At 44.3% G+C, this 26,155-nt stretch overlaps 1 protein-coding gene across 1 annotated transcript in view; it reads right to left on the bottom strand.

Moving 5' to 3' along the window:
- The window catches only part of COL4A1 (collagen type IV alpha 1 chain), a 326,895-nt gene that overhangs the window by 4,776 nt on the left and 295,964 nt on the right, over positions 1 to 26,155 (bottom strand). Inside the window, exon 50 of the mRNA XM_084808054.1 lies at positions 7,074 to 7,251. Within this exon, the coding sequence (XP_084664180.1) occupies positions 7,074 to 7,251 (178 nt within the window). The remainder of the gene's footprint in view (positions 1 to 7,073; positions 7,252 to 26,155) is intronic.

The raw sequence follows: 26,155 nt of genomic DNA, 5'->3' as shown, positions 1-26,155 counted from the left end.
TAGAAGTGTTTGTTCCCTTGAGGGAATGGACCAGAAGGAAGCTGCATCTCCACACTACTGTAGGCTAAAATAGAGTCAGAATGAGATGGAGGAATTTTCTTCTCCAAAGAAAATGAAAAGAAACAACATTTTCCATCTTCCATACAAAGTCTATCCTACCTAAGTAGAAACAGAGGGGTAAATCAAGTATTTGCAAGCTCTTTTCCTGTGGATGGACTCACTTAATGGATGGACAGTGAGGCAACAACATTCTGCAATGGAATTTATCTTAGGAATAAAGGATGGATCTCTCCTATGCATCACGTTATCTTGATGAGAAATGCATAGCTACGAGTTAGAGGACAGAGCCCCCAACTCCAAAAATCCATTTAGTATAGGTAATGGATACTAGAAAGACTGTCCAAAATAAGAATGGACAAGTCGCTACTAAAAAAATCCACTATTAAGGCTGTACGTTACTCAATGCAGATTCCAAGAGGTGAATCTGTGTAACACAGGAATCTACATACATGGGGATAGCACCCCAGCATGAGTGTACTGGTGCCATTAGTGAGGCCTGGGTGAAGGAATTCTAGGATGACCTAGATGTCTTTGTCCCATGGAGATCTGCCTACACCTAGCAATATGTGTTTTGCAAGTCATTTCATTGGCCTTATTAGTGGAAACCTGCCAGGAGGACAGCAGAGTGGAAAGAATTTCTTCAAAATAACCTAGCTTCCAGACTGTCAGACAGAAAGTCCTAGCCACAGATGCAATACTGTGCCCTGGATGAGGAGGTCTGTACTGCACAGAAAACTCCAGCTCTCTTGGATCAACATATTGACCAGATCGGAGAACCACAATTGCTTGGTCCAGCAAGGTACCACCTGGTTCACTTCTGCAGTCAACTCCCAGATCCTCTGAAGATCCTATGGAAGCAGAGGGAAGATATACAGTAGGATTTGAGGCCACCTTGTTGTTAACACATCTGTGCCCATTGCTGTTGGACAGCCAAGGGTTGGACAAGGATGCGTTGTACCCGTGCATTCCGAGGAGTGGTAAAGTGGCCCACAACTGAAGGTGGAAGGCCCACTCTGAACCCTGGATCAATGTTCTCCTGAGTTACTCTTCTACAGAATTTTAGAAGACCATTAGATACTTTGCCTGAGATGACTCTCTGCCCTTGTGAGGAGTCCGAGATCGCATTCCTCCCTCCCAAAGGGACTCCCCATCTGAGAAGGCTGGCACCCACTGTCAGGAGGACAGGGGAAGCAGGGTAGCCACCGGTGCAGGGACAGATGCAGATTCTCAAGGTGCTCAGCCACACGCAGGTTTGGCTGGCCTGAGCAGTAGTTGTTGCAGATCTCTAGCACGAAAACGTAACAAGTCCACCAAGTCCTGAAAGGAGACCATGGACGCCTCTATGTTAAAGGAAAGTCCGGGAACACCCCTGGAGCATTTTATTCCATCTCCATGGTGCAATGAGAACGCGACCAAACGTCCTTTCTCACCAGCCCGTATATCTTTCAATGAAAAACTGCACCATTTAGTGGCTGAAAAATGGCAGTGCACCCTGTAGTAATTAAATACTTCATTTAAACTGTTTTTTTTAATTACGCTTTTTGCTGGGGATAATGCAGGAGGGGCCCTGGATGATGACGGCATCATGTAACAGACCCACAAAATTCTGGGGATGGCCATTCACGAGTGCTCTATAAATGCCTTATGTAAAGACAGCCCATAAGGTCACTATACTCTTCTGATTTAGGCTAGATCTATACTACTGCTTTATCAGGGTATTGAAGTACACTGGTAACTGTTGGGCACATTACACATTCAATATACCACTTTTGTAGTGTTATTTCCTGCTTTTTTATTCCACATTATCCAATGGACCACAAAAAATGTCACTGTGTGTCCTATGAGGTATAAATGCGCACGAGGGATATAGCATTATCATGATGGGATCAATGATATGACACAAGGTGTAGATCTTCCCAGATTGTGGCATCTGCTGAAACCTGTTGGGGGGGCGGGGGAGGGAAGGAGAAGAAATAATATGAAGAAGTGGTGAGCAGAAAAACAGAAAGTTGCTTTGCTACCACTAAACAGGGCTGATCAGGGAGGGCAGGGTACCTTCTCCCCATGGAAAGGGTCTAGATGATCTTGCCTGCTGGTTTGGAATGCCCCCCATGAGCTACAGGAGAACAGAAGTGGGTAACACTGTCACCCTGTAGGGAACTCACTGCTACAAGCAATTGTGTGTTTCAGTTCGAAGTGGTCTACCTGTGTCAGAAAAGTATGTTGTCACAGTATGGTAAATGTGGAATCCAAGAATGCAAATTTTGCAGAGAATTTCACTCCTCACATGGGTTAGAAACCTGATTCTACCCCCACCCCACCCACACTGTATCCAATGAGATCAACCATTCCATCATTATAGCCATATTGCATTCAAAGACATCTACAGTTTTGTTCATTATTGAGTACCCCCCAAAACTGCAAAAATTGCTGTACCAAATCTTTCCCCCCATGATTACCTTAGGTGTTAGTAGGAGACTTGTATTTATCACCCCAATAGGGTGGGATTTAACCCAGAGGTCTTAGAATGCTTTCCAAAAGATTTGTTGTTGTTTATTCGGTCAGTCACTTCCGACTCTTTGTGACTTCATGGACCAGCCCACACCAGAGCTTCCTGTAGGCCGTCGCTACCCCCAGCTCCCCCAAGGTCGAGTCCGTCACCTCCAGAATATCATCCATCCATCTTGCCCTTGGTCGGCCCCTCTTCCTTTTGCCTTCCACTTTCCCTAGCATCAGCATCTTCTCCAGGGTATCCTGTCTTCTCATGATGTGGCCAAAGTACTTCAGTTTTGCCTTTAATATCATTCCCTCAAGTGAGCAGTCTGGCTTTATTTCCTGGAGTATGGACTGGTTTGATCTTCTGGCAGTCCAAGGCACTCTCAGAATTTTCCTCCAGCACCACAGTTCAAAAGCCTCTACCTTCGCTCAGCCTTCCTTGTGGTCCAGCTCTCGCAGCCATAGATTACTACGGGGAATACCATTGCTTCAACTATGCGGACCTTTTTTGTCAGTGTGATGTCTCTGCTCTTCGCTATTTTATCAAGATTTGTCATTGCTCTCCTCCCAAGTAGTAAACGTTTTCTGATTTCCTGGCTGCGGTCAGCACCTGCAGTAATCTTTGTGCCTAGAAAGACAAAGTCTGTCACTGCCTCTACGTTTTCTTCCTCTATTTGCCAGTTATCAATCAAGCTGGTTGCCATAATCTTGGTTTTTTTGAGGTTTAACTGCAACCCAGCTTTTGCACTTTCTTCTTTCACCTTCATCATGAGGTTCCTCAGCTCCTCCTCGCTTTCAGCCATCCAAGTGGTATCATCTGCATATCTGAGATTGTTAATGTTTCTTCCAGCGATTTTAACTCCAGCCTTGGCTTCATCAAGCCCAGCACATCGCATGATGTGTTCTGTGTACAGGTTGAATAGGTAGGGTGAGAGTATACAGCCCTGCCGTACTCCTTTCCCAATCTTAAACCAGTCCGTTGTTCCGTGGTCTGTTCTTACCGTTGCTACTTGGTCATTATACAGATTCCTCAGGAGGCAGACAAGATGACTTGGTATCCCTATACCATCAAGAACTTGCCACAATTCGTGATGATCCACACAGTCTAAGGCTTTAGAATAGTCAATAAAACAGAAATAGATGTTTTTCTGAAACTCCTTGGCTTTCTCCATTATCCAGCAGATATTGGCAATTTGGTCTCTAGTTCCTCTGCCTTTTCTAAACCCAGCTTGTACATCTGGCAATTCTCGTTCCATGAATTGCTGGAGTCTACCTTGCAAGATCTTGAGCATTACCTTACTGGCATGTGAAATAAGTGCCACTGTTCAATAGTTTGAACATTCTTTGGTGCTTCCCTTTTTTGGTATGGGGATATAAGTTGATCTTTTCCAATCTGTTGGCCATTCTTGTGTTTTCCAAATTTGCTGGCATATGGTGTGCATCACCTTGACAGCATCATCTTGCAAGGTTTTAAACAGTTCAGCTGGGATACCGTCATCTCCTGCTGCCTTGTTATTAGCAATGCTTCTTAAGGCCCATTCAACCTCACTCTTCAGGATGTCTGGCTCTAGCTCACTGACCACTCCGTCAAACCTATCCCCAATATTATTATCCTTCCTATACAGATCTTCCATATATTTTTGCCACCTTTTCTTGATCTGCTTCTGTTAGGTCCTTGCCATCTTTGTTTTTGATCATACCCATTTTTGCCTGGAATTTACCTCCGATGTTGCTAATTTTCTGGAAGAGGTCTCTTGTCCTTCCTATTCTATTATCTTCTTCCGCTTCCGCGCATTGCTTGTTTAAAAATAATACAGGAGGCAATACAGGAAGATACAGGAGGCAAAATTGGTGTTTCATGAAGTTAAGATGTAGTGAGCATGGAGCAAAGCACTCCATTACTGCTGGTTTTACTGTGCCAGGACAGGTCTAGGGCGTGGGGATATCCATTCCCTTGGATGAGACAGATGTTGGCCCTGCCTACTGACATGAGGATGAGGGTTATCCCAAAGGACACAATAACTTCTGGAGTCCTGGCATATGAAAAGCAGAGGGAAATTGCAAGGTATGCAGAGGAGCCAAGGGCCTAAAAGGGCTCTGCAGGGAAAGGCCTCTGGCTGCTCTGCCTTATTCCCTGACAACTCCCTTTCCTTAGAGTGCCAGCTGAAACCAGTAATCCAGTAGCCTGACCAGGCTGTCTGCGCGCAAGTCTCACCCTTGGGAGGGTGGATTACCTTTGGGAGAATCAAACTCCTGATGCCTAGACACAGCATTGAAGGACTGCTTAGGAGCTTGTGCTCTGTGAGGTGCATGCCTGAGGGGACTTGAAGCTGATCCAGAGATATAGGGGCTTTTGCTGGAGGAATCAGAGACAGAGGGGCTACAGTACCACTTGGAGGAGAACACAGGGATGGGAAACCAGCCCCCTTTCTAACTGCAGGTTCTCTATAAGGAAGGTATGAACTAGTTACTTCCTAAGGCAATAAACCAAGCCACAGAGAATCACAGGTTCGGTAAAGCGCTTTACAGGCTTTAGGGAATCTGTGCTTTAAACTCTCCATTCAATTCAGGGGGATCTCTGTAAATCCTGATGTGGGCATTCTGAGGGCAAGCCTCATTCAGCACAATGGGAGTTACTTCTGATGAGGCACTAATGGGTTTGTTGTGGGAAAGAGAGCAATAAACACAAAGACAGGAAACCAGCCCCCATTGTAACATGATGCTGCGCAGGATCTCTATAACGAAGGGTCGAAGTAGTTACTTCCTAAGGCAATAAACCAAACAACAGAGAATTGGAGCCTTGAGATGGCACTTTATAGCACTTAAGGAATTGGGCTTTAAACTGTGCCATTTCAATTGAGGGGGATCTCTGTAAATTCTGATGTGGGCATTCAGGGGACAAGCCTCATTGAGCACAATGGGAATTACTTCCAAGTAGACACACACATGCTTGTGCTAGGAAAGATGGGGGCAGGGAACACAGGGATGGGAAACCAGCCCCTTTTCTAACTCAATGCTGTCCAGGATCTCTATAATGAAGGGTCAAAGTAGTTACTTCCTAAGGCAATAAACCAAATAACAGAGAATCGGAGCCTCAAGATTTTGCTTTACAGCACTTAGGGAAATGGGCTTTAAACTGTGCCATTTCAATTGATCTCTGTAAGTTCTCATATGGACATTCAGGGGAGAAGACTCACTGACCACAATGGGAGTCACTTCTGAGTAGACACTAATAGGTTTGTGCAGGGACAGGAAACACATAGGAAACACCCCTTGATGGGGGTCATGGTGAAAGGCACAGCCCTGGGCAGGGCTAACATACCCAAGGTAAATACGGGGGTTGGGGCACACAGCAACTATACAGGGGAGAACCCAACTTAAGGAAAAGAATCAGACTTTAAGCAGTCTCAGGAAATCCAGTTTTTCCTTGAAAAGCTCCGGGGCGGCTACTGGATGGCCACGATGTCATATATCCCTAACGACCTCCAAACGCAGCCAGCTCAGAGTAAATCACTCATGGAGACACCCGCCAGGACTGAACAATTCTATATCTGTCTGAATTTTAGTAATCAGTGTATTGGCAAGTGTCAAGGGCTCCTTGGAGGGCTCTCTCAGTCTAATCCAGTAGCCAAGTCCAGACACAGACAAAGGGATTCTTTTCAAAGCTTTATTCTTCTTTTACAACTTAATAACTCTACAGGTAGCAACTAGATCTGAGCAGCAGCATCCCTATGCCCTAAGTTGGAACAGTTGGTCCCCGTCTGAAAGGCAATTACTGGCAGACACCTGAATATAAGGACTAGGGAGAATCCCTCCCCTTTTCCCTTGGATCCTCTGGGCGCAACCGTTCTTTGAGCACAAACCCTTTGGCGCCGCTCTCTGCGTCTGCGCCGCGCCACCCAGTCTGCTATCTGTGCTGAGTCACTCCCTGGACTGCTTTCTAAACTAGGAATGTGGGTGGGAGGAAGCTCCGTCAGCTGTTGGTCCTGGGAAAAAGGAGCGCGCTCCTCTCCCAAAGGAGCGACTGCTCTTCCTCAGCGGCAGAACTACTCTGGGAATCTATGGGCTCAGTGTCCACCCTGACATCAAGATGCTTACTAAGAATGGACAAATTTGTCTATTTCTGATCCATATTATTTTCACCTGTTTTTACCGTATTTCTGTTCCATTTCCACACTAATCTACCATTTTTAAACCCTCTCAAAATAAGTATTTAAATATGTGTTTTCCTCTCAAATGCATAGTTTCGTATGTTTAAACGGCCAAGATTTGTGTTGTAGCATTCAGAGAAATGCAAAATCCAGTGGATAGTTAAATCCTGATTCACACATTAGTCTGAGAGGTGCAGTCCAGGTAATTTCATATAGGAATTTACAAAGGTTTAGGAACATGGGAGGCTGCCTCATACTGAGTCAGACCGTTGGTCCGTCTAGCCCAGTATTGTTGACACTGACGGGCAGCAGCGGCTCTCCAGGATTTCAGGCAGGAATTTTTCCTCAAGCAACCCTAATGCTTACCTACTGATGAAAGGCCTGATGCTGTCTCCTGTAATGGGAGCCATGGTCATTGGCATTGGTTCAGGGGTAGACAACCAGTAAGAATAATCATTTCTTGAGGCAAAATTGCATACGTTGTTAATGTTGCAGAACAGGAAAGGCATTGTGCTGAATTTGCGTAGACAGCTTCCTGCTGTGCCTGAAAGAACAAAAATAAACCGTTGATCCATTTCTTTCTATCTAATGCAACTTATATAGGGCTAGAATGATGATGTACAAAAAGGCTTAGAAGTAAAATATAGACGTATCCATATCACTCTATTTTGTAGCTGTAATTTGACTCCATAAAAATTATACACCACTACCCTACTCAGGTCACAGATGCATTGGGACTGGGCACGCATGTCCCTCAAGCACCCATAAAATCCTCAAGGGGTTTGGGGTGTGGTTTAATGAGCACAATGTCTTTTTAAGCCCTCCCTTCCACTCTCAATAAGTAAGCAGGGAGTGCAGTGGCTCTCCTCAGTTGGACTTACACTCCTTCTCTGTCTCGTAAAAAATGTCCAAAAAGACTCACCTTAGGGAAAGGGGATGACAGCAGGAGAGGACTCCATGAGGTCTTAAAGTGATCAGTGGGCAGCAAATGACACAAAGAACATCTGGGAAAATTATATGGGCTGCAGGCCTGGCAGGCAATGAGACGCACAGTGTCGTGCAGCCACACAGAGGCCCATGCCAGCCAATGTAAAGGTAACAAGAGGTTGCCTCTGTTGGCTATCTTCTCCCTTTCCCCAGTATGAGTATTTTTTGTCATCCTTGGGGTGGGTGGAGTGCGAGTCAGTGTGAAACCAACTGAGGAGGACCTGCCCAGGGGAGCTGTGCCTTCCTAGATTGGACTTGCACGTTAACATTTGAAAGGAAAATTCACTTACCAGAAATTTCTGTTCTTACAGGTGGGACAGCCTTTTATGCTTGGGAAGTCTTTGTTGAAAGACCAAGCAAATTTTTAAAAACATTTTTAATTCTTTTCTTTTTTCAAAATAACAATGAACATTAACAAGTTTAAGTACACCACATGTGAGTCAGTTTCTTTACAGTCATTATGATCACTCAGGATCTCCATCTGGTAGAAGCAAGTTATTTATCTGATAGAGTCATCACTCATCATCCTAATCATGCTATAGAGTTGTGTGTGTCTTAGGAGGTTGTTGTGTATTCTTCTCAGTATTATCAAATTCAATAAATGGATGCCATATTCCAAATTTTCTGTTTCATATGAGAGAAAGTTCATTTAATGCTTTCCAGTTAGCAGCTATGACCAACCTGGCTGCTGACCAGAAAAAATTCAGGAGCTCATTATGTCTTATTTATGTATTAGAGTCCATATAAAGGGATAGTGGTCCCTGTTTTGCAGATAGTGTTACATCTTTTGTGTGACCTCACTGGTGAAGGTAAAGACCTGGACCCAAAACTTTTGCACCAGTAGGCAATCCCACTACATATGGAAGTAGGTGTCTCTGGTGGCTCCACACCTCCAACAACTAGGCTTCACATTACAATTAAAACAGCTCTGCTTTACTGGCATAACATACCACCCATCCCTCATCTTCATTGTATTTTCTTTCACTTTATGTGACACAGACTTCATGGGAGCCTTAGAACATAGGGCAACCCACTGTCCTGAGCTGACAGTGCAATTCTAGTCATTTTTCTCTTGCCATTTTTTCTTCCTCTGCCTTTCCAATAACTATAGCATTTAATAATTTATATTTCTTTGCAGCTAAGCCCTTTGTTTCAGATTTTGCCCAGGCCTGTTTCAAACCTGTTTAGCGGGTGCACAGCTTGTGCCTTTATGGCCAGTGTAGATGTGAAATGTAGAATTTGGTGTACCTGAAACCATAGTATATCTTCTGATAATTGTTCTCTTATCTGTGCCCCAGTTTTTGGTTGCAACCCATTATATAGGTCAGTGAGTCTGTATAACCCTTTTTCTTCCCATCTTGCAAACTGCTTAAATTTGTTGCTACAATAAAAAAGTGGATGGCATTAAAAAGCAATCATAGGGGAGGAAGAAGCCATCAAATGTTTATCCCATCTTTGCAAGGTGCACATCATACTGTTTAAGAAAGGGTTATCTATTGTTGACCTTGATTTTGAATATTTACATTGAAATGGCATACCCCACAATACTTATTTCTGGTTCCTAGGTATCTCCATATTAATCCAAGATTCAGTTTGATCATCATGTATTAATTAGTTAATGGTGAATTAATTGCTTGAGCTGAAAACCATAATAATATTGAGATAATCTGGGAATTCCCAGTCCCCCTTTTTTACCTTCATATAAAATGTTTGCATTGAAGCTAGGTTTCTTATTGTCAAAAATAAAATGTAGAAACATCAATTGCCATTTTTAAACATTTGCTGAGGTAAAATAAGAGGTAATGTTTTAAATAAATATGTTAATTTTGGTAATAATTTCATTTTAATCACCACAATTTCCCCTAACCATTTAAAGTTCAAATTGGACCATTGTTTTGATTTTTGTTTAACGTTAACAAAAAATGTAACAACATTTCATTTTATGTTAACAAAATGTCAAAAAGCCTCAACTTTGGGAAGGAGAGGATGATAGCAGGAGAGGGCTCCATGAGGTCTTAAAGTGATCAATGGGCTGCAAATGGTTGGTAATTCAATTTTATCACTTTGGACATGTCAACTGGTATAATTACTCCTAAATATTTTAGTTCCTTAGGGAGCAAACCTACAGCCCTTAGGCAGCATTTGAGGGGTGATAGGATATTTCGGATTCCCAGCTCTGAAATCAGAGACGACACTCTGACCTCGGAGCTGGGAATTGGAGCTCCAGCCCCTGACCCAACCGCCTTGAAGCTGGCACTGGCTGTGCTCTGAGGTCAGGAATTCAACCTTGGAGACAGGGAAAAGGGGGCGTTCCAGTGGGTAGGAAGGGCAGGAGGCTGGAGAGGCTGAGATATGAACTATCCTGAGGCCTTTCCAGCCTCCTTCTCTCCCCCTCCAAAGCACCCCAGCTAGATGGGTAAAAAATCTAGTTTAGTGAAAATCCAGGGTGGCAGGAGTGGGGAGGCAAAGATCACCTCTGCTGGTCCTCCTGCTCTGCATTGGATGACCATAACGGTTTGGAGGCCTACAGTCATCACAATAAGATTGTGCCCTTAGTCTCCATGGGTATCCCTGAGCCCCCCCCCCAAAGTAATTGCTATCTGTTGCTACTTTTACATGAGCTGCTAGATTTTTCATAGTTGATTTGCATCCCTGCTGCTTGTCCAAAATCTTTTATTATCAGCATGGCCATTGTTAAGCTCCTAATAGGATTTGATAGCATTAAAATAATATAGTCTGCAAACAAATTAATCAAATTTGGTTTTGAACTGATTTCAATCCCTTCTATCAATGGAGAGCTCAAAGTAAGTTTGCTACAGGTTCAATAGAAAAGGCAGTAAGTAGTTCGGCAAAAACTAAACCTTGTTTAGTTCCCTGGTTAATCTTGATTGGTGGGGTGTCTATTCTATTTGTTCTGATGACTGCTTGGTTTTGAAAGTATAATTGAGAAAGACAACTGTGAAATCTATCTCCCATCATTGTATGCTTGCTCAAGGCAAGAAAGTAAGGCCATTCTAGCCTATCAAAAGCTTTAGCTGCATCCAATGTTATGGCATAAGGGTTTCTGCTCTTTTTCATGCAATGATGAACTACATTAAGTATTCTTGTTATCGGGTCAGCTATATTAAGCCTTTTAATAAAACCATATTGATTTGCGGTAACGTATTGTGGAGCCATTGTACCTAACCTCTCAGCCAGAATCCCTGTAAATATCTTTAGATCCTGATTGAATATGAATCAGCCTCTTCAGGGCTCTTCCGCCATTTATGTAGTAGTATAATCTGGGAAACTTGCCAGGAATGAGGCACTGCATTATTATCCATAATTATCCATAATCTATTTTTCTATTTTCCTTTCAAACCTTTTTGTTTCCTTATTTTCCCCCCTCCCAGGTTTCCCATGTGGTGTTTAACTATTAACTGTAATACAAGAATAATAACATAAACCAAATGGAAATCCTCCTTCTCTAAACAACCCCTTGCTTCAGGGAATTGCATTAAAACTATTTGCTCCTGAGTGCCAAGGGAATCATATTGGAGGGCATAATAGTCATAACCCATCCCATACAACCCCCCCGCCTTGTCATGTACTTATCATCATCATCATCATCATCATCATTTCTATACTGCCCAATAGCTGGATCTCTCTGGGCGGTTTACAAACATTAAAAACATTAAAAATATAATATACAGAGATTAAAAACCATTTACATAAAAAAACACATGAACAGACAATATACACAAAAGAAACATATATCTAAAACAACTTCAAACGATCTCAAAAGCAAACAACCTTAACCATAAGACATTCCAGGATCGATTAAAACTTATATGCTGCCGAATGCCTGGCAGAAGAGAAAGGTCTTAACCTAGCGCCAAAAAGATAACAATGTTGGCACCAGATGGGCCTCATCAGGGAGATCATTCACAATGGCCACAAGACTGGAAAAGGTCAGTGTACATTCCAATTCCAAAGAAGGGCAACGCCAAAGAGTGTTCAAACTACCGCACAATTGCGCTCATTTCACATGCCAGCAAGGTGATGCTCAAAATCCTACAAGCTAGGCTTCAGCAGTATGCGAACCGAGAACTACTGGAAGTACAAGCTGGGTTTCGAAGAGGCAGAGGAACTAGAGATCAAATCGCCAACATTCGCTGCATCATGGAGAAAGCAAGAGAATTCCAGAAAAACGTCTATTTCTGCTTCATTGACTATGCTAAAGCCTTTGATTGTGTGGATCACAACAAACTGTGACAAATTCTTAAAGTGATGGGAGTACCAGACCACCTTAGCTGTCTCCTGAGAAACCTGTACGAGGGTCAAGAAGCAACAGTGAGAACCGGACATGGAACAACCGAGTGGTTCAAAATTGGGAAAGGAGTACGACAAGGCTGCATATTGTCACCCTGCTTATTTAACTTATATGCAGAGTACATCATGAGAAATGCCGGGTTGGATGAATCACAGGTCGGAATTAAGATTGCTGGGAGAATTATCAACAACCTCCGATATGCAGACGATACCACCCTAATGGCAGAAAGTGAAGAGGATCTAAAGAGCCTCTTGTTGAGGGTGAAAGAGGAGAGTGCAAAAGCTGGTTTGAAACTCAACAATAAAAAAACTAAGATCATGGCATCTGGCCCTATCACTTCCTGGCATATAGAAGGGGAAGAAATGGAAGCAGTGACAGATTTTACTTTCTTGGGCTCCAAGATCACCGCAGACGGTGACTGTACCCATGAAATTAAAAGACGCTTGCTCCTTGGGAGGAAAGCTATGGCAAATCTAGACAGCATAGTAAGAAGCAGAGACATCACCTTGCCAACAAAGGTCCGCCTAATCAAAGCTATGGTTTTCCCAGTAGTAATGTATGGCTGTGAGAGCTGGACTATAAGGAAGGCTGAGCGCCGAAGAATTGATGCTTTCGAACTGTGGTGCTGGAGAAGACTCTTACGAGTCCCCTGGACTGCAAGGAGGTCAAATCGGTCCATCCTAAAGGAAATCAACCCTGAGTGCTCATTGGAAGGACAGATACTGAAGCTGAAGCTCCAATATTTTGGCCACCTAATGCGAAGAGAAAACTCTCTGGAAAAGACCCTGATGCTGGGAAAGACTGAAGGCAAAAGGAGAAGGGGACGGCAGAGGATGAGATGGCTAGATAGCATCACCGATGCAATGAATATGAACCTGAGCACACTCCAGGAGAGTGCGCAGGACAGGAAGGCCTGACGTGCTATGGTCCATGGGGTCACGAAGAGTCGGACACGACTGAACGACTGAACAACAACTGAAAAGGCCCTCTCCCTTGTTGCCATCTCCCGAACTTCTCTTGGTGTAGGCCGCTGGAGGAGGGCCTTATATGTTGAGCATAGTATACGGGTAGGTTCATGTCAGGAGAGGCACTCCGTCAGGTATTGTGGTCCCAAGGTGTGTAAGGCTTTATAGGTTAAAACTAGCACCGTGAATCCGGCTTGGAAACATACAAGCAGCCAGTGCAAGTGGGCCAGAGTCGGTCTCATATGTTTGGACCTTCTGGTCCCTGTTATCAATCTGGCCACCACATTTTGCACAAGCTGCAGTTTCTGAACCATCATCAAAGGCAGCCCCACATAGAGTGCATTGCAGTAATCTAACTTGGAGATTACCAGAGCATAGACAACTGAAGCCAGGTTATCCCTGTCCAGATAGGGGTGTAGCTGGGCCACCAGCCGAAGTTCGTAGAAAGCACTCCCTGCCACTGAGGCCACCTCAGCCTCAAATGACAAAGATGGCTCAAGGAAAATGCCAAAGCTACAAAACTGCTCCTTCAGGGGGAGAGCAACCCCATCCAGAACAGGTTGTGCACCCTCCATCCGGTCAGAAGAACCACCCATCAACAGAATCTCAGTCTTGTCTGGACTGAGTTTCAGTTTATTAGCCTTCATCTAGTCCATTGTTGCAGCTAGGCACTGATTTAGCACATCCACAGCCTCACCTGAAGACGATGAAAAGGAGAAATAGAGCTGCGTGTCCTCAGCATACTGATGACAACGCACCCCAAAACTCCAGATGACTGCACTCAACGGTTTCATGTAGATGTTAAATAGCATGGGGGACAGAACTGACCCCTGTGGAACCTCATACTGGAGAATCCACGGGGCCAAGCAATATTCCCCAAGCACCACCTTCTGGAGCCGACCATCCAAGTAGGAGCAAAACCATTGCAATGCAGTGCCTCCCGCTCCCAGCTCAGACAATCGTTCCAGAAGGATACCCATGGTTGATGATATCAAAAACCGCTGAGAGATCAAGAAGAATCAACAAGGTCACACTACCCCTGTCTCTCTCCTGACATAGGCCATCATACAGGGCAACCAAGGCTGTTTCTGTGCCAAAATATTATTCAAAAACAACAGATAGCTATAATAACTTTTAACAGTGTCCACAGTCACTAAAGCCTATCGGACAGTCTTGAAGGCTTGCATAGCCTCTCAGATAATTTTATTTCTTGCCAGACTTATTTTTCTTCTTTCTGGTGGACTGTAGGATCCACCTTCTTGGTTTGGTGACAGCCGCAGTAGCTTCATCTTCCTCCTCCCCTCCTGCACTCAAAAATATTTCTTCTTTGGAATCTAAATTCATGTGGATCAAGAACTATTTTGCCTCCTGATGAGTAGTTATTACTATAGTTGTATCATTGAACCACACTATGATTTTAAAGGGGTTATGTTATTAACCCCACTGTTATGTTATTCCACTTTTTTGCAGTTGTTCTGTACAGTATCGGAATACTATGTGTTTCTGAAGAGTTGCAGGGTTGCTATCTTGGAAGAGTGCTATGTCAGATTGATTATAATAAAACTTATAGCCACTGCAGGCATGAGATAAGAAGATGTTCTTAATTTCCAGGTTTGCAAAGTAGACCTGTGGTTTATTGCTGTTTGGCAGGTAATTGCATGACATCCTATGCATCTTCTCTATATGTCTTTGGGATATTTTGAGCACAGGTATTACTTCTGATAGCCAGGTAACAAGGAAGCTGGCTGCATCTCACCCTTTCACCAATTCTGCTATCCCGCTGAAACAGATATTGGATCTGCAGCTGTAGTTTTCCAAAGATTTAATATGCTGCTGTAGCTCTTCACTAGTTTTTCAAGCCTAGTATTACCCCTCCTGTTTTGCGACCCCAATTTCGTTTTGGTACATTAGCTGTATTCCCAACTGCATTGAGTTTGGCAGTAACCATCTACTTTCTGGTGTCTGAGCGCCAAGGAGGGCATTCCTCACCTCAGGATGGTCCCTCCTCCTGCAGTGAATAGGCAGGACCCACTCCAGTTTTGTTTCTCCAGTGGGAGGAGCAGTCCTATTCCCTAGACTGGACTGGAAGAGCAAGACTGCCCCTTGACCCCTCACTGGAATGCTTCTATATGCAGTAGCTCATTGCAACTGAAGTGAAACAGAACTAGAATAAACTGTGAACTCCTCATAAAAAGAGGAAAGAACAAAAAACAACCACAGCTAGGCAGGTTTGACAACTAGAGCATATTCTCATATGCTCCAGTTGCCCTTTCTACCACCCCCACATGTACAAAAGCCTCTAGAAGAATATTCTCCTGGAAGAATAAAAAGGAGGTGAAATGCCCTCTGTGGTGCACAGAGAAGATAAATTTACAGTCAAAAACTCAACATCCTTAGCTCAGTGGAGGGCATGCCTTACCTTGGGATTTAAGAGTGTAATGTTGTTAATGGGTGGGCTTCCAGGGATCAGCCTGAGCACTACCACTGTCTGCAGTTCTTTATGGTTAGATATATTTATAGTTCTTTATGGCATTAGATATATTTATAGTTCTTTAGGGCATTATAAAGGCATTACGGTTAAGGGCTGGTGCTGAGGATATCCTCTCTAGCAGGGGTGGGCAACTGCGGGAGGTCCGGGTGCCATTTTCACCCACCCCCCACTGCACTCCCTACAGGTATCAAATTTATATATGTTACATCCATAGGGTCTACACCCAAAGGGTCAAGTCCAGCTTCTTTGCAAGCTAAATTTGATCCTTTGAGAGCTCCATAGCATCTATGGAACACTAGAAGTGTCAAATTAAGCTTGCAAACAAGCTAAATTTGACCCTTTGGATGCTCTGTAGCCCCTAAAGATGCCATTTCCCCACAACAATCAATTCTTTATAAATATGGGGGGGCTTCAGGGGTGGCAGGGGCCAGTGGGGGCGGGATTCAAAAGCCTGCTGCCCTTCAAAGGTAGTGGACTGTAATATCCCTGGCAGATGTTTGTTTACAGCATGATAGCCCTGCACTATGCAATCCCTTAGCCAACTAGAGATAACTTAATACCCTATTTCCTGAAACAGCTCAGGACACTACAAACAGTGCCTCACTTTTCCAAAACTCTGGGCATCTCTACCCCAGCCTAAATTCCTGCATTTAAAATGGGGCTTTCTGCTTCTGTTTTAAATGCAGGATCATGACAGACTCCATGCTTCCTTTCCCCGCTCTTTCCCCCTTATCTGAATCTTTGATATATTTCATTATACAGCTGCTAGATGGTGCTGTGGTTTAGCTCCTCTTATTGTGGCTTTTGCTTTTTTCACGAGGAAATTCAAGTGGAACTCAGGCTCTGTTAAAAAATGGAATAAAGGTCATTCAGTGCAGGAGACGCCCTGGATGTTAATGATGTCATCTAAAGGACACACAAACTCCCCTGAGTAACCAATCTCAATAGCAGAATAAAAGCTCTGAGTAGAGAAGCCCTCCGTTTAGATAGCACCAGAGTGCTCTGCAAACATCCAATTTGTGTGAACTCCATTACTGCTGATGGGAAAAGCTTTGACAATAGGGAGAGAAGGAAATTTCCTGTGACCTGTGGAATAGAGAATTAAACTTTGGAACAAAAGAACACCATCTTATTCGAATAAAGTAAGATTCAAATGAATCTGCCTTATTCAAATGAAAAGGGAAGCAAAAGCCGAGTGTAGTCAAATGCGTACCCTGGATTTTAGGAAAGCTGATTTTAATAAACTCAGAATAAGTAAGGTCCCATGGCAAGCAACGCTAACGAGAAAAGGAATCCAAGATGGGTGGGAGCTTTTAAAAAAGGAAATTCTCAAGGCACAATCACAAACAATTCCAACAAGAAGAAAAGGTGGAAGACAACAGAAGAAGCCCGTGTGGCTTCACAAAAAGCTTAGAGATGACCTGAAAACAAAACAGGACACATATAGGAAGTGGAAATTAGGCCAAGCAACAAAGGAAGAGTACAGGCAGGTAGCACAGAATTGCAGGGATGGTGTCAGGAAGACTAAAGCTGAGAGTGAGCTGAGCTTAGCAACGGATGCTAAAAGCAACAAAAAGGCTTTCTTCAGCTACATGCATAGAAAAAGACAGAGGAAAGAAATGGTGGTTCAGCTATTAAATAAGGATGGAAAAATGATAACAGATGACAAAGAAAAGGCAGAAGTGCTCAGTTCCTACTTTGGTTCAGTCTTCTCCCAGAAGAGGGTCTATGACTCTCCTGGCAAAGGTGAAGTACAGGCTGAAGGGGTAGGATTGCAGCTTGAGATCAATAGGCATATGGTCAAGGAACACCTAATTACTTTGAATGAGTTCAAATATCCAGGGCCAGATGAACTGGATCCTAGAGGAATAAAGGAACTGGCAGAAGAACTCTCAGAACCACTGTCTATTCTCTTTGAGAAATCATGGAGGACGGGTGAAGTGCCAGATGACTGATGGAGGGCTAATGTGGTCCCTACCTTCAAAAAGGGTAAAAAGGAGGTGCCTGGGAACTACAGACCAGTCAGACTGACGTCAATCCCTGGGAAAATTATGGAGCCCATTATAAAGCAATCCATCTGGAAGCACCTTGAAAACAATGCAGTGATTACTCAAAGCCAACATGGATGTGTCAAGAACAAATCCTGCCAGACGAATCTCATCTCATTTTTTGATCAGGTAACCTCCCTTGTGGCCTGTGGGAATGCTGTGGACATCATATACCTCGACTTCAGCAAAGCTTTTGACAAAGTGCCCCATGATATCCTGATGAGCAAACTAGCTCAAAGTGGGCTAGATGAAACAACGATCCGGTGGATCCACAGTTGGCTACAGAATCGGACTCAAAGACTGCTTATCAATGGGATCTTCTCAAACTGGGGAGAGGTAACGAGCGGGTACCGCAGGGCTCAGTCTTGGGCCCAGTGCTCTTCAACATTTTTATTAATGACTTGGATGGGGAGGTGCAAGGAATGATGATCCCTGATGCAGATGACACAAAATTGGGCGGGATAGCTAATACTTTGGAAGACAGAAATAAAATTCAAAGTGATCTGGATAGACTGGAGCGCTGGGCAGAAAACAACAGAATGACATTTAATAGGGATAAATGCCAAGTTCTGCACTTAGGGGAAAAAAAATCAAATACACAGTTACAAGATGGGGGATATGTGGCCCAACAACACTACAAGCAAGAAGGATCTTGGAATTGTTGTAGATCACAAGCTGAATATGAGCTAACAATGGGATGTGGCTGCAAAAAAGGGAAATGCTCTTTTGAGGTGCATTAATAGAAGCATAGCTTCCAAATTCCGGGAAGTACTAGTTCCCCTCTACTCAGCACTGGTTAGGTCTCATCTGGAGTACTGTGTCCAGTTCTGGGCACCACATTTTAAGAAGGATGCAGACAAACTGGAGAGGGTTCAGAGAAGGGCAACAAAGATGATCAGGGGACTGGAAACAAAGCCCTATGAAGAGAGACTGAAAGAACTGGGCATGTTTCGCTTTGAGAAGAGAAGACTGAGGGGAGATATGATAGCACTCTTCAAGTACTTGCAAGGTTGTCACAGAGAGGAAGGCCAGCATCTCTTCTCGATCATCCCAGAGTGCAGGACACGGAAAAATGGGCTCAAGTGACAGGAAGCCAGATTCCGGCTGAACATCAGGAAAACCTTCCTGACTGTTAGAGCAATACGACAATGGAACCAATTCCCCAGGGAGGTGGTGGGCTCTCCCACACTGGAGGCATTCAAGATGAGGCTAGACAGCCATCTGTCAGGGATGCTCTGACTTGGATTCCTGCATTGAGCAGGGGGTTGGACTTGACGGCCTTGTAGGCTCCTTCCAACCCTACAATTCTATGATTCTATGATTGTATGAAAAGTAGTTAACTGGGGATTGGAGAAGCCCCCCCACCCGACACCTGTCTAGCCAAAGTAATGGGCTAGCCATGAAAAAGGACATTTTGCATATCATAAGTTTCAAAGAGCAAGTGGCCATGGATTCACAGGTGGGCATGAGAGCTGTCAGTACCCAATTCAAGTTCCATGTAGGGAATCTATGAACTGAAGGGAGATTTAGGAAAGCCACCCTTCTCAGAAAATGTTTGTAGTGTCAATGAGAAGAGACAGACCTCTTCCCTGTATTTTATTTATTTGTTTGTTCATGGCTGAAGCCTTGATTGCTGCTGATTTGAAGCCTCTTCATAGGGCAGCATCCACTCTTTGTCCCACAGTTCCTTGGGCCCACCCTCCCTGTCTGCAGGAATAACTCCCAAAGAAATGGGTGCTGCCACCACAGCATCCACAATGGGGATACTGAGAAGTTCCGTAACAGTGGGGAGAAAGGAATAAAGCTTTTCAGGCAACTTCTGGGTAGCCTAGACTTCACTGGGGATGGCCCATTTGCCTTCCAAAACTGTTCAAAAGTTTCAGGAAAAGGGATGGTGAAAGGTTTGCACGGCCCTGATGGAAATATTATTTTAGCCCTGGTCTTAGAGACTGGGGGTGTAGACTCGTCTGACTCGTCCTGGTCATCATTCAATTTTAGTAGTCCGCAGGTTTTAACTAGCAGGATAGGAAAAATGTCCTAAAGAAAAGATGCACCTATTCTGGTGCGAATTCTGTCTCCTTTTCAGAGAGCTCTCCCGACTCGTTATCCTCAAAGTCTGGGAACTGCTTGAGGAGTCGCACCTACGTGCAAGCTCAGCTAAGATTTTCCAGGGCCTCTGTCCTTTCTTTGTCCCAGGGCATGCCTTTCTTGTTTTTCTGGGGTGGCAGTGAAGTGACCTGAGGGCACGAGATGAATCAGGGGATGAGGAAGAATGGCTTGATGTTTGGCAGTCTGAGGAAGAGTTCCTAGAGGGAGATCAGGTAGCCCCCTATGCATTTGCTTGAAACAACCCCTGCTACTGTGTTTACTTTTCTTCCCTTTCCCCTTCTATTTAAAAAATCCTAATATACAACTGGCTCATGTGCCAGTAAACAACAACTACTAAAATTGTTTTGTGGAAGAGAAAGGGTAAAGAATACATCCCAGGGAGCATTATCTACCTCCCCATATATTCCTACCATCCAGAAGGATGAGGTGATCCCAATGAATACCTGAGTAGTAGGAGACTGCCCTCCTGCCTTCCTCAAAACCAGGAATTTATAGTTAAGTATAACATTCTTGCTTTCTCTGGGAAAGGGCAGGAGGGCAGTCATCCTCTGGGATATTGAACAACAGTATGTATGTATGTATGTGTGTGGATGTGTGTCTGTGTGTGTGTATATATATACACACACACACACACACAGTCTCTCTCTCTCTCTCTCTCTCTCTCTCTCTCAGTGTCATGTAACTCTTCGTCACATAGTTCACTGTCTAAATGCCACGTTAGCAGACACAACTACGACCACCTTGTAATGTTTTGTGAACACATAATCTGATGCACATGTTGCTGCTCTGCAAATCGCATCCAGCGGAGAAGAACACCAGCTTTCAGCAGAAGTTGCTACCCACCTCAAGAATGTGCTATGATGCCTTTTGGTGGAACATTATTCGGAGACCTGTAGGCTAACTCAGTACTCAAAACACAGTTAAGATACTGTATTTATAGACATCTTATGTCTGAACATGTCATCCAAAAAGGACACAAATTAAATCTTATAGTAACTTTCAGTTCTTGTAAAACCTAAAGCCTGTGGTTACACTGGAACAAACCTGGCACAAGCTAGATTGTTCTTCCATCTTTTTGCCCTAGGGGAGGACAGGAGAACAGTATTTTCTGAATGCTGAGTTAACCTTCAATATAAATGATGGCTCTGATTGTAGAAATACCTTATTGCCATGAAAAATATAGAGATGTGAGTTAGATGATGGCACCCCCAGCTCTAAAACCCTTTTGTTTGACGTGATGGCAACTAAAAATATCATCTTGATGGTTACTTCCTTGAATGGAATTGTAGCCATAGTCTCAAGGAGAAGTCCCATCATTGCCTTCAACATCCAGTTTAGATTCCAATTAGGGCAATGAGGAATCATGTGAGGCTCGATCAATGTGACTCCATTCAGGAAATGCTGCATGTGTGGGTAAGCTGTGACTGAGTCTTTCTTCTTGTAACACAGAATCCTGTAGCAGCCTGTCTTTTTAGAGCAGGAGTACAAAACTACTTGTGGACCATATGACATCAGATAGGTGTGCCTACACCCCTGACATGGGTGGGAATAGTCACATCCCCCTGACACCATTTGGTTCTTGGCTGAAGTGCCAGGTGGATGTGGGCCAGGGACCAAGCTTCATTGTGCATGGGCGTTCCCGGTTAGGGAAGCCCCACATACAGTAAAGACAAGCCTGACTAGCCTTCGCTGTTCTTCCAATGGGGAGAGATGGCAATGTCAGCTCTCCCCATCTTTGTGCTCCCCAGCTACTTTCCCCATTGTGGGATGGAGGTGGGGTGGGCTAAACAGAAAGGGATTCACCCATGTGCGGGGGAAGTCATCACTTTCCCCAGCACGGGTGAGACCTAGCACAACTGCCCCTCATCCCCTCCACTGCTATCACCAATGTGGGGTTTCACTGCAGGAATTCCACTGCTATCATGCACTAGCAAGGAAATCCCTACTGTTATCTCGAATCTGAGATGAGAGCTAGTAGCAAGGGGGTGCTCTCTGGCTGGATTCCTTTAAGATTGGAGCTTAAACCCCCATGCCCTGGAGGAACACCAATAGGCTGTACGGGCTGGATTAGGGGGCCTTGGGGGCCAGATTAAGCCCACGGGTTGGAGGTTCTGCAAAACAGGGATTTTAGTGCCCTGCTCGTTGTCAAGCCCATCCTCCAGGTACACTGTCCCTATCTGTCACTCTTCCTTTTCCAGTGCAGCAAAGCTTTCCACATGGAACCATAAATCCTATTAGCAGAGGACCATCTTGAGGCCAGCAAGGTTGACAAGTCTATATCCTATTATCCAAATTTGCTTAGCCATACCTGCATAGCCTTCATGCTGTTAGGTGAAATGTGTCAGGACTGATATGCTGTACTAGTCCCTGTAGTGGTCTGGGTCAACCTGTGCAGGGTCATTCGGACTGTTTAATGGAGAGTTTGCTGACCCTGTCTGCCACTGTATTGGCCACTCCTGCCAGATGTTCCACTTGGATGGACTTCTGATTCTGCTCTGCTCATTGGATTATATCGCTGGACTCCCAATGGAAGGAGATGGAGCACGTATCCCCCCCACCCAACATTTATGTATTGCTAGTGTGCTGCCCGTGCATATCAATATTTATGGATTCATTACTGAAACGCTAGGAGGAACAGCTTCACTGCCATGAATTCCGACCAATTTATGCTCCTTCTTGCTTCTGAGTTGGAGGACCAGGATCCCTGAGCTACTAGACTGTACAGGTGTGTTTGCCACTCAGACAGACTGGCATCTATCGTGATGACAACCTGCATCAGAATCTGTAGTGACCCCTACAGTAGATTCATGTGAAGCCAGCAGGCAAGTGTACCTATGATCCACAGCGACTTGTGTTCCAGTCTGGCTATCTTGTCTGGAAACATAAACATAAAAAAGGTGGCAGAGCAGCTTTTAAACTAAATCCTTGGGGAAAGCCGACAGGAGCTGGGAAGCATCCAGTTCAGGTTAAATTATCTATAGGGGATGAAAATGAAAATGTTTTCAATTGCCCAAATGTAGAAGGGGTGGAAATAGGCCATGAGTATATGGTGGAACATGAAAGCCAATGAAAGAGACCTAAGTGCCATAGCACAAGATGCACACTCCAGAGACATCTGGGGAGGGACACCTTCTATAGGTGTTTCTATGCAAATGCTAGATGCCTCTGAGCCAAAATGAGAGAGTTGGAGTGCCTGGTTTTAAAGGAGAACCTAGATATAGTGGGCATTACGGAAACCTGGACTGGAGAAAACCAGTGGGTCATTTATTAATGACTTGGAGGAGGTGCAGGGAATGCTGATCCAATTTGCAGATGACACAAAATTGGGTGGGATAGCTAATACTTTGGAAGACAGAAACAAAATTCAAAGTGATCTGGATAGACTGGAGCACTGGGCAGAAAACAACAGAATGACATTTAATAGGGATAAATGCCAAGTTCTGCACCTAGGAAAAAGAAACCAAATGCACAGTTACAAGATGGGGGATATGTGGCTCAACAACACTACAAGCGAGAAAGATCTTGGAATTGTTGTCGATCACAAGCTGAATATGAGCCAACAATGTGATGTGGCTGCAAAAAAGGCAAATGCTATTTTGGGCTGCAGTAATAGAAGCATAGCTTCCAAATCCCGGGAAGTACTAGTTCCCCTCTACTCAGCACTGGTTAGGCCTCATCTGGAGTACTGTGTCCAGTTCTGGGCACCACACTTTAAGAAGGATGCAGACAAACTGGAGAGGGTTCAGAGGAGGGCAACAAAGATGATCAGAGGACTGGAAACAAAGCCCTATGAAGAGAGACTGAAAGAACTGGGCATGTTTAGCCTTGAGAAGAGAAGACTGAGGGGAGATATGATAGCACTCTTCAAGTATTTGAAAGGTTGTCACAGAGAAGAAGGCCAGGATCTCTTCTTGATCATCCCAGAGTGCAGGACACGGAATAATGGGCTCAAGTGACAGGAAGCCAGATTCCGGCTGAACATCAGGAAAACCTTCCTGACTGTTAGAGCAATACGACAATGGAACCAATGACCTAGGGAGGTGGTGGGCTCTCCCACACTGGAGGCGTTCAAGACGAGGCTGGACAGCCATCTGTCAGGGATGCTCTGACTTGGATTCCTGCATTCAGCAGGGGGTTGGACTCGATGGCCTTGTAGGCCCCTTCCAGCCCTACTATTCTATGATTCTATGAAAAAGGGATTGTGAAGAGCTCCAAAAGGATCTCTCCAAACTGGAAGAATGGGCATCTAAATGGCAAATGCAGTTCAAAGTAAGCAAGTGTAAAGTGATGTATGTTGGGGCAAAACATCCCAGCTTCAAGTATAACCTGATGGGATCTGAGCTAGCAGTGACTGACCAAGAACGAGATCTTAGGTTGACAACTCAATGAAAATGTCAACCCAGTATGCAGCTGCTGTAAAAAAAGGGAAACTCCATGTTAGGCACAATTAGGAAAGGAATCAAGAATAAAACTGCCAATATACAAATCTATGGTGCATCCACATCTGGAATACTGTGTACAGTTCTGGTCACTGCACCCAAAAAAAGATATTGTAGAGCTGGAAAAAGTGCAGGAAAGGGCAACTAAAATGATCAAGGGGCTGGAGCAACTCCCCTATGAGGGAAGCTGGGATTGTTTAGCTTGGAAAACAGCAAGTAAGGGGAGACATGACAGAAGTGTACAAAACTATCCAAGGTGTGGAGAATGTGGATAGGAAGACATTTTTCTCCCGTTCCCATAATACTAGAACCTGGGGTCATCCCTTGAAGCTGATCGGTCGGAGATTCAGGACATATAAAATGAAGTACTTCTTCACACAGTGCATAGTTAAATTATGGAATTCACTACCACAGGAAGTAGTGGTGGCCACCAGTTTGGATGGCTTTAAAAGGGGTTAAACAAATTCCTGGAGGAGAAGGCTATCAATGGCTCCTAGTCCTGATGGCTATATGGTACCTCCAGTATCAGAGGCAGTATGCCTATGTACACCAGTTACAGGGGAACATGGGCGGGAGGGTGCTGTTGCACTTGTGTCTTGCTTGTGGGTTTCCAGTTCACAGCCACTGTGTGAACAGAATGCTAGACTAGATCCAGCATGGCTTTTCTTATGAAATAGTAGTAATAAGTGTTGGAGGGTAGTGATGTAAGGAACAAGAGATTTGTCCATGTTGAAGAGATGGTCTGGTGAACCAAATCTGGTTCCATTTGTCTCTCCTCTAATCGGGACATGCAGAATGGACTGTGTTCAGACAGACTCCCAGGTGGTCCAGCAGCTGCATCAGTTATAAGGAGATTTTCTCCTGGTACACTATGAATCAAGGTTCTTGCAGAAATTCAAGGGTTAGATGGATGTTATGGAGATTCTTGTCCTTGGTGCTGGAGCAGACCAGTATGTTGTAGAGACAGGGCTAAAGAAAAACTCCCTGCAAGCAAAGATGTGCTATTAGGGCCACTAGAACCTTCATAAAAATGTAAGGTACCGATGTGAGTTCAAACAGCAGTGCTCTGTACTAGAAGTCCCTGTGAATCATAGGCAAAGCATAGGTACCTCCTGTGTGATGGACAAACTGGGATCTATAGGTATGATTTCAACAGATCTATTGATGCCAAGAAATCCTGCTTTTCCAAGGTTTAAACAATCAAGTTCAGGGTCACGTTTTTGTGATAAATGTGTTTAGTCACTTCAAGTCCAGTATTGCCTGCAAATTCCTGTTTTTCTTTGGTACCAAGAAAAACACAGAATATACCCCAGAGAGCCTGTGTGTCCTCTATGGCTGCTATATACAGCAGGTGCTAAATTGCAGACATGGCTTGCAGGCATGCTCCTTTGTTTCTAGATGTTGGTGAGGCCAGTACCCTTGGTCTGTGATTGGCCGGTGATCTCCCCAGCTTCATAGCCAGATGTTGCATCTGAGGGAGGAGGCTGGATGATGGCCTCACTCCCCAGGCACGATGGGCATAAGAGGGGAGACCAAAAAAGAATGGTATGAAGAGCTGAATCTCTCAGTTGCTGTTACTCTCCATTTTTTGGCCTGGCCCTGCTGAGAAGAGAAGGGTGGCCATGAAGCTGCTATGAGCCGCTTTTCCCATGGTATTCCTCCCCTCCATGGTTAGAGCAGTGAGGGAGGGTAGTGAGCCCTGATGCCATCTTGGGAGCACAGGTGTTTAAGTTGTTAATCAAGCTGCTGCTGCCTCTTGGGACAGATGGAAGGACAGCTGCTGGGAGGACTGGAAAGATAGGAACCTATCCCATATGGGGGAGGGAAGTCAAAATAAACAAAGAAAAGACTCTTAAGAAATAAGAAATACACTTAGTTTCACTTTTGAAAGCCAGCTTTTTTAGCATTTTAGCTTTCTAAATTTTTATCTTTGCTGTTTTAAATCTGTATTTTAAACTCCTGCACTGCTGCTAGGTTTTATTGTGGTTGTATTGTTATATTGTGGTTTTAATGTTCTGTATATTTTAAATTGTTTTATTGTGTGTTGCTTGGATTTAATTTTTGTGAACCGCCCAGAGAGCTTTGGCTATTGGGCGG

Source organism: Heloderma suspectum, chromosome 1 (genome assembly GCF_057233095.1).
Source record: "Heloderma suspectum isolate Gila_16-S chromosome 1, 16-S_ref, whole genome shotgun sequence".
Classification (NCBI taxonomy): Eukaryota; Metazoa; Chordata; class Lepidosauria; order Squamata; family Helodermatidae; genus Heloderma; species Heloderma suspectum.
Note: the sequence above shows the minus strand (reverse complement) of the source record. Positions and strands in the feature narration are given on the sequence as shown.